The sequence below is a fragment of the Oryctolagus cuniculus genome, chromosome 7, assembly GCF_964237555.1.
Source record: "Oryctolagus cuniculus chromosome 7, mOryCun1.1, whole genome shotgun sequence".
In the NCBI taxonomy this organism is placed as follows: domain Eukaryota; kingdom Metazoa; phylum Chordata; class Mammalia; order Lagomorpha; family Leporidae; genus Oryctolagus; species Oryctolagus cuniculus.
Genome location: NC_091438.1, coordinates 132,554,587 through 132,569,567, shown reverse-complemented (window position 1 = coordinate 132,569,567; position 14,981 = coordinate 132,554,587). Strand labels below are relative to the sequence as shown.

The 14,981-nt window shown below is 64.3% G+C and overlaps 1 protein-coding gene across 2 annotated transcripts; it reads right to left on the bottom strand.

The window, feature by feature from the left end:
- Nucleotides 1-13,980, bottom strand: COL9A2 (collagen type IX alpha 2 chain). 2 transcript variants are annotated; one of them, XM_070076995.1, is made up of 32 exons: nucleotides 13,792-13,980; nucleotides 12,527-12,601; nucleotides 11,402-11,437; nucleotides 11,257-11,319; nucleotides 10,185-10,238; nucleotides 10,019-10,054; nucleotides 9,905-9,928; nucleotides 9,553-9,606; nucleotides 9,200-9,253; nucleotides 9,053-9,100; nucleotides 8,807-8,863; nucleotides 8,672-8,725; nucleotides 8,361-8,414; nucleotides 7,928-7,981; nucleotides 7,789-7,842; nucleotides 7,630-7,683; nucleotides 6,274-6,327; nucleotides 5,863-5,916; nucleotides 5,592-5,645; nucleotides 4,626-4,670; nucleotides 4,228-4,281; nucleotides 3,648-3,701; nucleotides 3,357-3,410; nucleotides 3,195-3,266; nucleotides 2,984-3,019; nucleotides 2,820-2,864; nucleotides 2,707-2,739; nucleotides 2,450-2,596; nucleotides 2,278-2,332; nucleotides 1,837-2,025; nucleotides 1,095-1,172; nucleotides 1-780 (listed from the first exon to the last, which is right to left on the bottom strand). In XM_070076995.1, exons 1-32 carry the CDS (start codon nucleotides 13,861-13,863, stop codon nucleotides 581-583), a joined length of 2,067 nt encoding a protein of 688 aa, XP_069933096.1. In that variant the 5' UTR covers nucleotides 13,864-13,980; the 3' UTR covers nucleotides 1-580. The 2 variants fall into 2 exon arrangements, with proteins under 2 accessions (XP_069933096.1, XP_069933097.1); XM_070076996.1 differs by lacking the exons at nucleotides 12,527-12,601; nucleotides 13,792-13,980 and adding an exon at nucleotides 11,700-12,324.
- Between the last annotated feature and the right edge of the window lie 1,001 nt (nucleotides 13,981-14,981).

Below are 14,981 nucleotides of genomic sequence, written 5' to 3'. Positions count from 1 at the left end.
CTGGTTTGTGCCCAAGCTGGGGGCTTTTATTTACAGAAAAGCCTGAGTGAATTCGCGGGGGGGGGGGGGGGGGCAACGCCAGAGAGAAGGGCGCTGGGTGCTTAAATACTCAGTTGGGTGCCAGGAAGGAACCCATGCGCTGGCTCAGGAAGGCCCCCTCAGGGCCGTCGCTCACCAGCAGTCACCCAGTATGTTCGGAGAGTGACAGCGGGATCAGGGCGCAGCAGAGGCTCCGTCCACCTGCTCCCGGATGCAATGGCTGGCTGGCAGAGCCCGGGGCAGGGCTGGGGGATGTTTGTTCTGCTAACAGCGGAGGAGCAGGGCTCTAGGAGGAGAGCCCCTCCCACTTGCCTTGGGAGCTCTACTCGCCAGCGACACTGGCCCTGACCATGGGCCTCATCTGTGCACTCCGATGCCTTCCCTTCCCCCCATGTTCTAGAATATTCCACTTCTTCAGACTCCTGGGTCCCACTCAGAAGGTCCCCGGGAAGTGAGGTTCCTGGGCCGCGGGCTGGGGTGCACGTCCACCCGGAGGGGACCTCCTCACTCCCCCTTAGAAGGCTCTGTCCTGGCCTCGTGCTCACGGCCCCTTGATGGATCCGGGCTCTACAAGGCGGGCAGACGTGTAGGCCGAAGCTCCAAGGCAGGCCGCCGGCTCACAGAAGCCCGGCAGCCCCACGGGCCCCGGCAGGCCAGGCCGGCCAGCCTCTCCTGGAGCCCCCGGGGACCCTCGGTCTCCATCTTTGCCGTTGATGGCCTGGCCAGGGCGGCCAGGGAGTCCTGCAAAGGGACAAAGTGCAGACATGGCGGCCTTCTCCTGTTTCGGTGGGTGGGTGGGGGATTCTTCAAATTGGGGAAAGGAGCTTCTGCGCTTGCGCCTCAGGCCCCCAGGCTGAGTCCAGGGCGCGCACGCCCCTCCCCCGCTCCAGGAGTGCCAGCCGCCAGGGCTCCAGAGGGCTGGAGAGGCAGGGTGTCTGAGGGTCGCGTGTTGGGGAGGCCTCTACAGGAGAGACCTGGGGGTCTGTGGTCATTACTCCCTGAGCTGCGGGACAGAACGGCGGCGGGGTGCGCGCTGGGCAGGGCTCGGGTCTCACCTGGGATCCCGGGGGGCCCGGGCATACCGGGATGTCCACGTCCCACTTCTCCTTGATCGCCCTTCTCTCCTCGTTTGCCTGTAGACAGAAGAGGGAGCCTTGGTTGCTCACAATCGGAAAATGTTTTCCCTACTCTGTGTGCAGTTAACTCCTGTTCCACACTGAGCCACCGTTGTGTGCTCCCGCATTCTAGGGGAAATGAGGGCGCAGGCCCCGAGAGGGGTGGAAGCTGATGCAGCTTGTTCTGGGCCGGTGAGTGCCGGCCCCTCCCCAGCGGGCCCCCCCCCCCCCAAGCTCTATGTCAGCTGCCGCTGAAGGTGACCGTCTTTCCAACACTGAGAGGCTGGCAGTGCCAGTGTCCCCTGGTTACAGATGATACACCTAAGGCCCAGGGAAACTGACAAGAAACTGTCCAAGGGCCAGGACAGCAGAGTGGCAGAGTCTGGCCTCACAGCCCGGGCTCCGCCCCCTGCTCTACTGCTCTGACCACTGCTCCCCTGCCATGGAAAGAGGGCTGGGGGCACCGGGAAGCAGCTTATAACAAACAAAACCCAAAGTATCCAAGGGTACACGAGTTGCCATGGATGTGCCACTGGGAGAGAAGGCCCAGGAATGTGTCTCTCCTGAGGATATGGGGGGAAGCAGCTGTGTCACTTCCTGGGGAGGGGATGAGCCCCCTGCCAGGGCTCTCTTGGCCAAATCCCCACACCCAGCCCCACTCCCGCCCCAGAGCAGCACTCACCCTTGGGCCCAGTGTTGCCAATCTGACCCACGGCTCCCACGATGCCAGGAATGCCCCGAGGGCCAGGGTGTCCGTGGGGTCCCTGTTTGCCTGGGTACCCAGGGGGCCCCGGGGGTCCTGGTGGGCCCATTATGCCCACAGCACCCAGGGCTTCACGCTTGGCACTCACAGCTACCTCTGCCAGTTGCTCTGGAGAGAGGGAAGGGCGGAAGGAGGGAGGGAGGGAAGGAGGGAGGGAGGTGTCAGCCCAGGAACCCCAGGGAAAGCAGAGCTGATGGCCCTGGCCCCAGGAGTGCAGACACAGAGCCCCACCTTCCCCCATTCCCCACCCCCCCCACCCCCGTTTTACAGCAGTCGAGGTCCAGGGTGAGTTATCTCAGGTTCCACCGCCAGGAAGGAGCCCCCAGGACTCCGGACTCAGGAGCTCTGCGGCCCCCTCACCTTGCATCATCTTCATCACCACGTCCACGATGTGCTGGTCACTGGGGTCGCGGCCCTAGAGCAGGGGCGCCATCAGCGAGGAAGCCTCTGGCTGCCGGGGCTCTGCAGCCGCACTCACACCAGCCTCTCCCGGGCAGCCTCGGGGGACTCCCAGCCTTGGGGGGCCACTCACCGCCACGCCCTGTCTCCCGGGCTGTCCTGGTAAGCCGCGGTCTCCGGCCATTCCTCGAGGTCCGGGGAGCCCGGGGTAGCCCTGCTCGCCGGGGGCGCCCGCATCCCCGCTGGGGCCGGGGTAGCCGGGTTCTCCACGGACTCCTGGCTGCGGAGCGGGCGCAGGGCTGTGGTGAGCGGGCGCGTGCAGGGACAGGGGGTCCCGGGGCCAGGTCCCGGGGAAGCGGCAGGACTGCGGGCGTCAGGAACGGGACTCACCTGTCCCTTAGGTCCCGGCTCTCCAGACTCGCCCTGCGGGCACAAGGAGCCGTGGTCATGCACGGAGGACCTGGGCCGGCCGCCCGCCCGCTCGCCCCAGCCCGCACTCTCACCTTCTCGCCTTTCTCTCCGCGGAGGCCTGCCACGCCAGGGTCGCCCTGCAGAGAGAGCACCGGGGTCAGACGCGCGGTGGCAGCCGGGTGGAAGCTGAGGCTGCGAACCCCAGGCTCCCTGCGCGCGACGCCTGCACAGCGGAGACGCGGGCACTAGGACTCACCACTCCGCCGCGGGGCCCGGTCTTCCCTGGGGAGCCCTGGAAGAGAGGGGGCAGTGAGGAGCTTGGCGAGCTCCCCTCTCTCAGTCCCCGCTCATCCCCCTCTCCAACTCCGCCTTGCCCCCAGGGCCACAGAGAAAGCTCTTCGCCCCCCCCAACCCCACCCATCTGCCTTAGGGCCTTTGCCAGGTATTTCCCAGCCGCGTTGTGGCACCTTTTCACCCTTAATGCCCGGCAAGCCTTGGGGCCCTGGAATTCCCGGCGATCCTTGCTCCCCTTTGGGGCCCTGTGGAGGAAAGAAACCAGAAGGGAAATCAAAGGAGGGGCCGGGGATGTGCTGCCCACCCGCCCCCCAACCTCAGCGACCTGCTCTCACCTGGCGTCCTTGAGGGCCTGGCTGCCCCACGGGGCCCCTCTCACCCTGGTCACCCTGAAATGGAAAGAGGAGGTCGCACTGCAGCAGGGCTCCATAACCTGCGATGCTGGGTGCCCTCCACTCCTGTTGTCCCCAGCAGGGGTCACTTGCTCCACCACACACTGAGGCCTCGCACCTCATTGACTGGGCAATACCTGGCAGGTGCTGGGGCCAGAGCAGACCCAGATCCTGCACCAGCAGTGCCAGCTGCTGCCAGGGCCCCAGCAAGGGACCGCTGTGCCAGGCACTTACCTTCTGCCCCAGGATGCCACGGGGACCAATTTCCCCTCGAGGTCCCGGCTCTCCCTGGCGGAAGAAGAAATTGGTAAGCAGGGGGCCTAGGACACCTCCTCCGCTCCCTGCCTGGCCCTCCCCACCTTGGGCCTCAGCTTCCTGGCTTCATCAGGGAAGACCTCGCAGACCCCCTATCACAGACTCCCAGGCCCCTGGCCTTTTCCTTCCACAACCGCCATTATTTATTTATTTCATTATCTGTCCTGTCCACTGCGTAGGAGCCCGTGTCTCCCTCAGTGTCAAGCACAGTTCGGGCACCGGGTGTCCATGAAATGAATGACTCTGCCTGCTGCATTCTGAGCGAAGTCAGCCTGGCCATCTGGAGAGCTCACGTCCAGTGACAGCTCCAGTCCCCACCCTCACTGCCTTGCACACAGGGAACGGGGCCCTTCCTGGGCCTGTGGATCAAGGCAGAGCCCAGACTAACGCTGGACAGCCCAGGGTTAGGGCACCACCCGACGGCCTCGCCATGGTCCAGGGCCAAGTGCAAAGCCCTGAGGCCAAGCAGGAACCTCGAGTCAGTAAAAGGGACACTTACCTCCTTCCCAGGGGGACCAGAGAATCCAGGGAGGCCCTGCTGGCCTGGCTCACCCTGCAGGAAAACACAGGTCACAGGTCAGCCTGTGTGGCCTGGGAGAAGCCCAGTGACCCCTAAATCGAGACTGGAACCAAATAAGTCGGGAAGGGAGAGAGCTCCAGGCAGAGACCTCTAGGCTCCACTGAGTGTCTTTTGTCTGTTTCTCCTGTGGCTGCGAAGCTGGGCCACCCTAGCTCCCCTGAGCCAGGCTGAGGGCCAGAGGGTGAGGAGTAGGAGAGAGGCACTTAGGCCCCAGCGCTGTGCGCTCAGGCCGTGTCTCTGAGCCTTGGGTGGGCCTGGGCCTTCAGGCTGCCTTGCACAGATGAGATCAATTCTACCCCCAGTTGGGGTCACCTCACCTTGTCTCCAGGACCTCCTTTTGTCCCGGGCTGGCCTGGAACACCCTGCAGGAAGAAGCTGGCATTGGTTTCTGCCCTGGCACGGGGGAGCCCTGTGCACCTGCCGCCTTGCCTCCCCGCCCCAGTCCAGGTCCTCTTCCCTGGGGGAGCTGACTGAAAGGCCCAGCCCCAGTGTCAGAACTTGGCTGCACCCCTGAGCCAGGAGGTGTGGGCTGCAGAAAACAGCAGCCTGCCAGGGCCTGCGCTCCGTGGGGAAAAGGTGAACACGCCTATGTGCTCCTGGGCACATGGGGCCATGTGTGCACATTCACGTGCATACACGTGTGTCTGACTGCAGACTCTGCCAGGCACTGCCCCAGCAGTGGGGGTGGGGCAGCTCCCAGGGGCCGGGCTCCAGCATGGGCTGGATGGGCCGGAGGTGCAGAGAAGGCAGGGAAGGCCATGCCCAGCGGAGAGCCCAGCAAGGGTCCGGGAGAAAAGCCTTGGCAGTGTGGAGAATGGGAGAGGACCAAGAAGGGCAGTGGCTGATGGGGCAGGAGGGGAAGGCTGGGCCACACTGCAGCAGCCACTGAACTCTCGGACGAGCTGGGAGGGTAAGGTTGCCTCTGTCCTGTTCATCACCGTATCCCTGTCGCTTACTGTACCCCCGATACTCAGCAGCTATTCATTGAGTGCCTGGATTGAATGACTTTTTCCTGGAGGTAATGGGAGCCATGGAAGGTGCTTTCACAGGGCAATGAGCAGATTCCACTGAGCCAACATGGAGGACTGGAAGGGTCCAAGAAGAGCCCCCAGCAGTCGTCCAAATGATGAGGCCTAACTCAGGGACCACACAGTCAAGAGCCTGAGGGTGTAGATTTAGACCTCATCAACCACTAGTGCCCTTGTGGGGAGGCGGGCCACAGCGAGCCTGGCCTCTCCCAGGCCAAGGGGATGGAGGAGGAGCAACCTGCCCCCAGTACTTACTGCGAGGCCCTGGTGGCCTGGGCTCCCTGGCCGCCCCGCCTTTCCTGCACTGCCCTGGAGAGACAGAGAAGCATGGGGAACAGTCAGAGCTCCAGCCAGAGGGTCCCTGACTCACATCCAAATGCAAGGAGGGAGACCAAGAGCCAGAGGCAGGAAGAGCCCTGTCTGTGACACCCTGGAGGATCCCAGGCCCCAGCCCCAGGATTGATGTGATGGGAGGAGAGACCCTGGCCTCCCCCCCTCCCCACCCCCAGGCTGACCCCTCTCCTACCTTCATGCCAGGTATGCCTGGGGTTCCATCCTTGCCGTTGATGCCTGGGGGGCCCTGCTTGGAGGGAAAGTTCAGGGGAGACTCGCATTGGGGTGATGCATGGGATCAAGCCGCTCCCCCCACCCCCTAACCCCATGGCAGCTGCAGTACGCAGGGAGGGCGTGGGTCTGGTTGTCTCAGGGAAGCCCACTGGCTACGGGGGAGGGTGGTGCTGGAGGGCAGGGTGTCAGACTGCTAGGGGCTTCCCATGAGCTCTCCAAGGTAGCACCCCCTAGTCACAGGAGAAGAAACTAAGAAAAGGGGGGGGGGTGTTTCCTGAGGTTCAGTCTGCAAGCCCAGGCTCCTCCTCTGGGGGTTTTCACAAATTGGACCGTGACCTCTCCCCAGGTGGGCCTGGCCTCTGGCACTTACGGCTGCTCCCTTCGGGCCTGTGATCCCCTGGGGTCCTTGAACACCTGGGCTGCCCTGCAAAGTAGAGCTCAGGTCACCTTCAGGATGCTGAGCCCCGTCTGCCTGTGCAGAGGGGGATCGGCCGGGAACCGTCGCCTCTGGCTCCCAGGGTCCCCTGGCCGTGGCTGCCCCGGGCAGGGGCTGTAGGAGAACCAGGCAGGTCAGCACTGAGCAGCCAGGCTGGGCTGGGGAGATCCGGGGGTGTGAGCCAGCACCCGCCGAGACCTTGGCCACTCAGACCCCAGCTCCTGTTGGGTAAAGAAACACAGCAGCCAAAGGCATCAGTGGGCTTTCAGTGGGTCTTGACCTGAACAAGGACCATGAAAAAGCATTTCGAGATGCCTGGGAAAAACTGGACACAGACTGGCTATTTGACGCTGTAACGAGATGTGGTTTCTTCTGCGAGCTGTGACAATGCTGAGTATGTGAGGCCTTGGCCTTATTGGTTAGAGATAGAGAGAGAGGCACTTTGGGGTGAAATGGGAGCATGGGAAGGCCTTGCTTGAAGCATCAGAGCAAAGCAAGGACAAGTGAGGGACGGGGGGACAGGCAGACGAATGAGGCAAGTATGGCACAGTGGCAACATTTATGGGCCTGGGAGGCAGGCCCAGGGGTTCCTCCCAGCATTCTCTCTACTTTTCTGTGTATTTTAAAATTGCATTGAAAAACTAAAACCTAAAAATAATTAAGTGTACTTTATGCTGTTTTTTTTTTCTGCCAAAAGGGCTATTAATTAAAAAATAGAAGTAAGAGAGGGAAGAGATCCGGGTTCTGGACCAAATCTCATTAGCCTCATGACTGGTTTGCTGGAATTTCATTGTCTGACCCTGGGACCATGGACTGGATCCCCCGGCTTCTCTCCAAGTTGGAACTGGGGCTGAGTGGCCTCTGGACATGCCAGCAGTGAGCCTCACAGGCCCAGATGCACACACATAAAAGCATATATATGCACACATAGAGATATACATACACACACCCACAGACACACATATGCACACATACTTACATATACATACAGATACATGCACACGCATGTACACAGAAACACATACACATATGTACACACATATAGAGACACACAGACACATATACACAGAAACACACACATATGCATGCATGCACACAGAGACACACATACACACAGGCACATACACACATGTACACACAGAGAAATGCATGCACACACAGACACATGCACACGGAGACACATATGCATACACAAACACACATGCGCACACCACACCAGCCTTGGGTGCAGCTGAGTGCCACCCAGCACCCCCAGAGCCCTGGCTGGACAAGGGGCACCTCGGGACTCACCACATCTCCCTTCTCCCCAGCTCGGCCTGGTGGCCCCCGTGGGCCTTCTTCACCCTGGCAAGAAGACAAACGGCTTCAGGTCCCATGGGCTCGGGGGAGCCTCACACAGTCTGCAGCCGCGGGAGCCCAGCTTGGCAGTGGATAGAGGAGCAGGCTTACCGGTGGCCCTGCAGCGCCGATGGAGCCCACCATGCCTTTGTACCCTTGAGGACCCTGGAGAGAAGACAGGGTTGAAGTCTGTCCTGGCTGGACCCCAGAGGCTGCCAGGCTGGCCAGGGCATATCCTGGTTTCACTCACCATCTCTCCCTTGGGTCCCGCCATGCCTGGGTAGCCTCTGATGCCCTGCGGACCCTGTGAAGGCAGAGAAATCCAGCAACAGTGACTGCAAGCCCCCTTCATGCACCTCCTCTGACACCGCCCCCCAGCCACTGCCCCATGTGAGGTGGGCAGCATAACCTGGACGGCACCCATGGGGCAGTGGTGTTCACGGATGGAGAGGAACTCGCCAGGTGTCACTCAGACGGCAGAACCTGAACCCTGGCCTGGCCTGCAGGCTGGTAGCTTTGGTCCCGTCCCCTAATTCCTGACAGCCTCAGCCTCCCTCTCCCCCCAGCAGCTGGACACAGCTGGACACAGGTGACTCTTGTACAGGCCCGAGGCCCGGCAGGGAGTGACTCCGGGAAGAGCTCCAAGGACGAGGGCGAGCGGGCACAGGGCACACGTTCCTTACCGGGGGTCCGGGGATGCCTGGCTCTCCAGAGGCTCCCACATTTCCCTTGGGGCCCTACGGGGCAAGGAGGGACATCAGGCAGGCAGACAGGGGAGGACTCTGCCCCCTCCCAGCAAAAGCAGCCAGCAGGGAGCCTTGGAAAGCACGCAGAGCCAGTTACAGTCGGGGACCCCAAGGCTGACAACAAGGGGTGCCTCCTGCGTCCCAGCTCAAGGCCACCCCAGAACCCACAGAAAGGGGCAAGGGGTGAAGGGGGCACAGGACCCTCTTCCCACATCCCCGCTCCCTCGGCCCCCGGCCCTCATGCTTACCGGCTTCCCCTGGCGGCCAGGATCACCAAGAAGCCCATGTTTGCCCGGGTGCCCCTGAAGGGGAGAGGGGTCAGCATGAGGTCCCCTCCGGATCAGCAGCTCCACCCTCCCGAGACCCAGGCCAGCAGCTCTTACCTTCACGCCCTGTAGCCCAGGGGGCCCTTTCGCTCCCGCAGGACAGTTGGTTGGACACTGGAAAGACAACGCCACAGAGCCCTGGGGTCAGTGGCCTGGTGGAGGCCCCTAGGCAGTGCCACCCTATCTTGTCAATTCCTGAAGCCTCCCCCTCCTCCCCTGGCCGGACCTCTGTACTGCAGCCCCGGCCCACCTCTCCCTGAGCCTCCCTCCCGGAATGAGCCGGGCCCAGACCCCGCCTCTCACCAGGAAGTCTGCGCTGCCCTCCAGGCCCTGGATGGTCCCCGGGCGGCCCTGAGAGGAGACTGTTGATGATGGAGCTGGACCTCACCCTTCTCCATCCCAGGCTTGCTCCTCCCCCAGGAGCACGTGAGGAGGTCTGAGGGCACTTACCGGTTTCCCAGGAGGTCCTGGGGGCCCTGAGGGTCCCTCTGGTCCAGGATCCCCCTGAAGCAAGAGGGGCCCAAATCATATCTCTGGCCAGCCCTGCCCCAGGCAGCCACGCTCCCTCCTCCACTTCCTGCCAGTGCACTGCGCAACTGCCCTCCAGGGCACCTCCTGAGAGCCACCAGGCTGGGGAGATCAAGACCTAAACTATCGATGGTAGGCCTGGCTCAGTGGCAGGGGTTCCTGGCCCAGGCTGGAGCAGTCCCTTGGTGTCCATCAGCAGGCCCAGGAGCTTCTGGGATGCCCCCTCCGCTAACCAGCTCAGACACCCGAGGCAGAGGGGGTCAAGTGGAGCTCACCTTGGGGCCTGGGATTCCGATCTCTCCAGGGAGGCCGACAGGTCCAGGCGGTCCCTGGGGAGCAGAGATGTGGCTGGCCAAGATTCCCCGGAGGCTCAGGCCACCCTGGGCAGGCAGGTGGGGCCAGGCACCCAGAGCCCCCTTTCCCACTGGGACTTTTTGACCAACCCCAGACAGACAGGTTAGGGCTCACAGGACCAGAGAATTCCAGACGGAGCGCATAGCACCAGAGTGGGCTGGCCTGGCCCCCCTCCCCACCACCGTCGCCCTATCCCTGACACGGTCCTGGCACGCCGTCCCGCCCCTCATGGCAAGTCCTCTGGAAGCCCTTCTGTTGTCCCCACAGACTTACAGGTGGTCCAGCGAAACCAGGGCCCTGGAACAGAAGGGAAGGAGATTGGGCTCATGGCTCCTGGTCGGGTCCTCCCTGCCTTCCCTCCCAAGAGCCCTTGCAGGTTGTACTTACCGGCAGGCCCGGAGGGCCGGGGAGCCCAGGCTGGCCCTGCAAGGGGAAGGGCAGAGGCTCAGAGCCGGGGGTCTCCTGGGTCCCTGCTCCTCTCAGCTGAAGCCCGCCCCCCACCCCCAACCTCAGCCCTAGCTCATCCATGCCAGTCCCCCGGAGCTGCACTCACCTTGACTCCAGGGGCTCCCATGGGCCCGGGCTCCCCCTTGGCTCCAGTCAAACCCTGCAGAAGAGAGAGCAGGCAGGATGGAGGGAGGTTGGGGAACCGCAGGGAGGGTGGGGCCGGCGGCCTCTGCTGGGAGGGCCCAGGCTCCCTTTCACCACAGCCCGCAAAGGCCTCCCTCACCCCGTCCTCTGTCCTCTGTGTGCACAGTCACCCTAGCAGGCAGGCAGAACAATCAGCCTCTTGGGCAAGATGAGAAACCCGGCCCAAAGATTTGTCGGCCGAGGGCTCCCAGCTCCTCGTCAGGGAGCCCAGGCCATCTAGACATGGGTCGGGAAGGTCGATCCACCATCGTTGACTTTCTGAGCCTCAGTTTACTCATCCTCAGAATGGGTTCATCGTGCACACGTGTCTTCTGTGAGAACCGATGTGCCAGTAGGAGGCAAGGTACTTGGTACTCTCCGCAGGGTGCAGCTGGGTTTGGAGGCACCCTGGGGGCTGACCCCAGCCCTAGGCACACCTCTGGAGCCAGCAGGGCTGCAGCGGCTCCTGGGGGCCTCTCCTTCCTCCTGGCTCGGGGCCAGGAGGGTGTGTCCCCACCCCCCATCCCCACCCTGCAGGGTGGCTGTCCTCCTAGCGCCCGGGCTGGCTGTGTCTGGGAGCCCAGAGGTGGGCGCCCTGTGGTATCAGCTCCTCTCCTGAGCTGTGTGGTTTTGGAAGTGAGGGGGTGGAGTGGGGGTGGGGAAGGACAGGGCCCCCGAGGACAGCGCAATCCAGTGTGTTCAGGCTGATCCTTGGAGGCCAGAAATGGGACACTCAGTCGCGAGGGCTGTGACTGAACAGGACAATTGCACCAGGTGAGAGGCCCCTCTATGCACCCAGCCCTCCAGCCCCCCCCCCCCCCCGGCATGCAGCGCTTCCGGGGTGGGTGTGAGCCTCCCGTGGGGCTCACAGCTCAAGAGTCTCCCTCCTGCTGCCAGGCTCTAAGAGATCCACGAAGGCGCCAGAGCCCAGCTCCGGAGTCAATAAGGTGACCCTAACCCCCTAACCCGCACTCGCCACACCCACGTCAGCTCACATCAATCCCTGGCTTCCCGTCCGCTCCGTCTGGCCCGGCTTTGCCAGGCTCTCCCTTGGGTCCCTGGAAACACAGGGATGGGGCAGATGTTAGGGGAGGAGGGCAAGGTTGGGAGGGTCAGAGGTCAAAGTGGAAAAGCACTCACCGGAGGGCCAGCTTTCCCAGGAGGTCCCTTGTCACCCTGGAAGACACAAGACACAGATGGGCTCACGCTGGCCAGTCCCAAATGCCCCCTCCTCATGCTCCTCTTCTCTGCTCCCCACCCCTCAGCCTTGCACGTTTTAGGAAAGTAGCCCCCTGTTCAGCTATCCCCCCAAAAAACTCAAAGTCTTAAGGGCATGGAGACCCCCCCAGCCAGGCTGGAGGTGTTACCCAGTGCACCACTGGGTGAGCCAGGAGGGGGCCAGACCTCCCCAATGGGGGGGGGGGGCGCCTCTGGCTACCTCGGGCTTGAGCAAGGGTGGGGCCTCAGGTGAGCCCGGTGGGCAGCGACTCCATCCCAGGTGACTCCATCACCGGGCAAGGACAAGGGCGCCTCTCGGAGGTGAGTTCAAAATGTTCCCGGGGCAGCAGGGAGCCCTCGCCCCGGTGCCAGAGGCCCTCGGTGTAGTCAGAGTCAGCCCCAGAGGGGCCCCCGGGCCTTGCTGGGCCTGGGCCTGCAGCCGCCACAGAGCTGGCAGAGGCCCAGCGTCCCGTGTCTGGGCAGTGGGGCACCAGGCTGAATAGGAGTCTGTCCAGACGGTAAACACGGAGCCGACCTCCGGCGGGGCCTGCCTGCAGCGGGAGGAATTTAACCCTCACCGCGCCGGGGGGCAACGAAAGCTCCTCCCCGCCGCCGCCCTGTTTCTAAATCGGGGAGAAAAGGCCAAGCCGAGAGACAGGAGTGTGGTCCTGGCTGGTGAGCGGCGTGGCCGCGGCTCCCAAGATGCCCTGGAGAAGCGCCCAGACGTGTCCGGGGTAGGGCGAGGGACTGGGGCATCTCCCGCCCCGAGAGGCGGCGGATAAGGCCTCGCTGTGCCCCGCTGCGGGCAGGCGGGAACAGCCGTGCCTTGTGCGCCCGCGGTGGCCGCGGGCTCCGCTCTCCACTGCTGGTTTTGAGGTTTTCGCAGAACAAACGTGCTCCTTGTGGTGCGGGCCGGCGCCGCCTCCCGGCGACAGCAGGCATTGCACCTCCACACACACCCCAGCCCCCACGGCCAATCCCCCCCGCGCACAAAGTCCGCCTTTGTCCGCAGCCTCCTCCCCCGCGGCTCCCGGGTTAGAGACTCACGTCGATGCCGTCGGATCCTGGCACTCCCGGCGGCCCCGGGGGCCCTGGAGGCCCCGGCTCTCCTGGCGGCCCTCTCTGGAAGTACACATAGGGGTGCAGCCCTCAGTGCAGGCAGCCCACCCTGGGAGCGGGGTCCTAGGGCTACACCTCCCTCGGAGAACCTGCTGGGTCCGCGGAGCTGCACCTCTTTAAGTGCTTTCTTTCACCGAGTTCCCAGAACTGAGAGGCACATACTGTTTCAGTCCCAGGTGCAGTGGAAGAAAAGAAAGCGTATGGGTGCGAGTGTGGGCGCACAGAGAGCGCGCGGGGCACGGCCAGTTCCTTCCCGGGTCTACCCGGCAGCCTCCGCCGTGCCAGGCGGCCCTCGCGCTGTCTCGCACGCGAGAGCCAGAGGATGCTGACGGCTCGAATCAGCGCCAGCCGGGATGCCAGGGGTACCCAGCAGACTCGGTGAATGCCATCAGTGTTGTTATTTTTAGAGGAACCACGGGTATCCAGGGTGTGTGGGTGCCCTTTCCCGTCCCCCTGGTGAGGGTGAAAGCCGGTGGGCAATGGGGATGCCAGGGGGAAAGGAAGCGCACTTGGGGGGAGGGCGGAAAGGCTGCTCCCCTCCCACGCCGAGGGCCCCTTCCCCAGCACCGCGGCCCCTTGCGGGTCTGGGGTCCGGGGTCCGGGGCAGGCCAGGCGCCCTCGCCCTCCGGGGCTCGGTGGTTCACACACTGGCGCCCAGCAGGCGAATTGCGCACCGCACCTGGCACCAGACGACGCCTGGACGGTGCCCGCGGTTGCGCTCGGGACCCAGTGAGCGCCCGCAGAGCCCGCGGATTCTCGCACGCACGGCGCGCGCGGCTGGTAGCTGTCAGAGAGGCCGCCGCGGGGACACAGCGGCGTCTGGCTGGAGCCGGCGCCCCCTGGGAAGCGGCGGGGGCGGAGGCACGCAGCGCCGTGAATGGGCACCATTGTCCTCGCTGCCACCTGGGCCTTCGGGGCTGCCAGCGCCGGGGGCCGGCCCTGCCGCCTGTCCCGGGCAGGGTCGGGCATCTCCGGACAGGGTCCCTCTGGCTCCCCGGCTTCTTCATAGTTTGTCACCGCGCCGAGCCTCGCGCAGTCTCTGCACCCTCGGACCGTCCCCGGCGCCCCCTCGGGCCAGGCGGCGGCCGTGGAGGATGCGACGTGGGCAGAGCCCTTCGCAGACTCCGCATCCTGAATCCCGGGCCCCAGACCCCGCGCCCTTGAACCCGGCCTGGAGTGGCCCTGGGACTTACGATCTGAGCTAGGGCGAGACCCAGCACCTGCAGGAGAACAAGGAGGCTGCGGGGGGCGGCCGCGGCGGCCATAGCGGGCGGCAGTGCACCGAGGGGGCTCGGGTCCTGGCTCGCACCGACGGCGGAGACTCGGACGCTGCGGCGCTGGCGGCTGGGGACGGGGTGGGCCGGGCCTCCTGGATATGCGGTGGGGCGGGGCGGGGGCCGGCGGGCTCTGTCACCTGAGAGGAGGGGGAGGAGGCCGGCGCCCTCCGCCCAGCTCCGCCCCGCTCGGTCCGGCCTTCCGCGCCCACCCTCTGCCCTCCGTCCTCCACGCCGGCTTCCCGGAGGCCGCGGCCGGACGTTACCCGAGGGGCGACCCGGGCGCGGACGGAGTGGACGGTCCCGTGTCTCGGGAAGGAGGCAGAGGGCCGTCGGAAGTCCTCCTCGGCCCGGCTTCCCGGGCCCAGCGCCTTCCTCCCTGCCCGCAGCTCCCACACGCACCCCCGGGCTCAGCCGCCTCCTCCAGGTGGGGCCCGACTCCTGCTCTCCAGAGCTCGATGGTCTCTCTTCTGTGCCCACGGGCTCTGCCCGCCCACGGGCTCTGTCCCTTCCACGGGCACCCGGCCTCTTGCACACGTGAACCCTCCAGCATCCTCCCTCGGTCGGCGCTCGGCTCTGGCTGCATTCGCGCCGGCTCGGCTGCACCTGCGCCCACCTCCGAACTCGCTCCCTCGCCCTCACCTCACCTCGGGCTTCTGCTCCAGGCTGGGCGTCAGTCTCCCGGAGGTCGCTGGCGAGGCCCGACCCCTCTCACGTCTTCCAGGCGGGAGGCTGCTGGCACCTGGCCCACCCAGGTTCCCCTCCCAGCGCCCCGGGTTCCCACCTCTTCCCTGCTGCTCCTGGGCCGCCACGGTGTCTGGGGTCGGGCCTTCTTCCCCAGCTTCTCAGGTCCTCTCCAAGGAAACGTAAATATCCACCCGCTCACTTACCTGAGTTTCCACCCGACCTGTCCGCAGTCCTCCCCTTCCTCTGTTCCCTTAGGCGGCCGAGGTTAAAGCACTTGGGGGTCCGACTCTGTCACTGGTGATGCCACCAGCCCCTATAGTCACACCCCTATGAAGTTCAAGGGAAATGCAGATTATGGAAAAAACTATGTGGATTTTTTAAAAGATGTATTATTATTAGGCCGGCGCCGTGGCTCAATAGGC

Bases quoted from the DNA above. Each gene is read 5' to 3' on its own strand.
- COL9A2 (XM_070076995.1), bottom strand. From the start codon at position 13,863: ATGGCCGCCGCGGCCGCCCCCCGCAGCCTCCTTGTTCTCCTGCAGGTG. The intron at 10,055-10,184 runs GTGAGTGCAGCT...TTCCCCTTGCAG, and splicing joins TGGGAGCCCCTGGAGTCAAG to GGCCAGCCTGGGCTCCCCGG. The intron at 7,982-8,360 runs GTAAGGAACGTG...CTGCCTTCACAG, and splicing joins CAGGCATCCCCGGACCCCCG to GGTCCGCAGGGCATCAGAGG.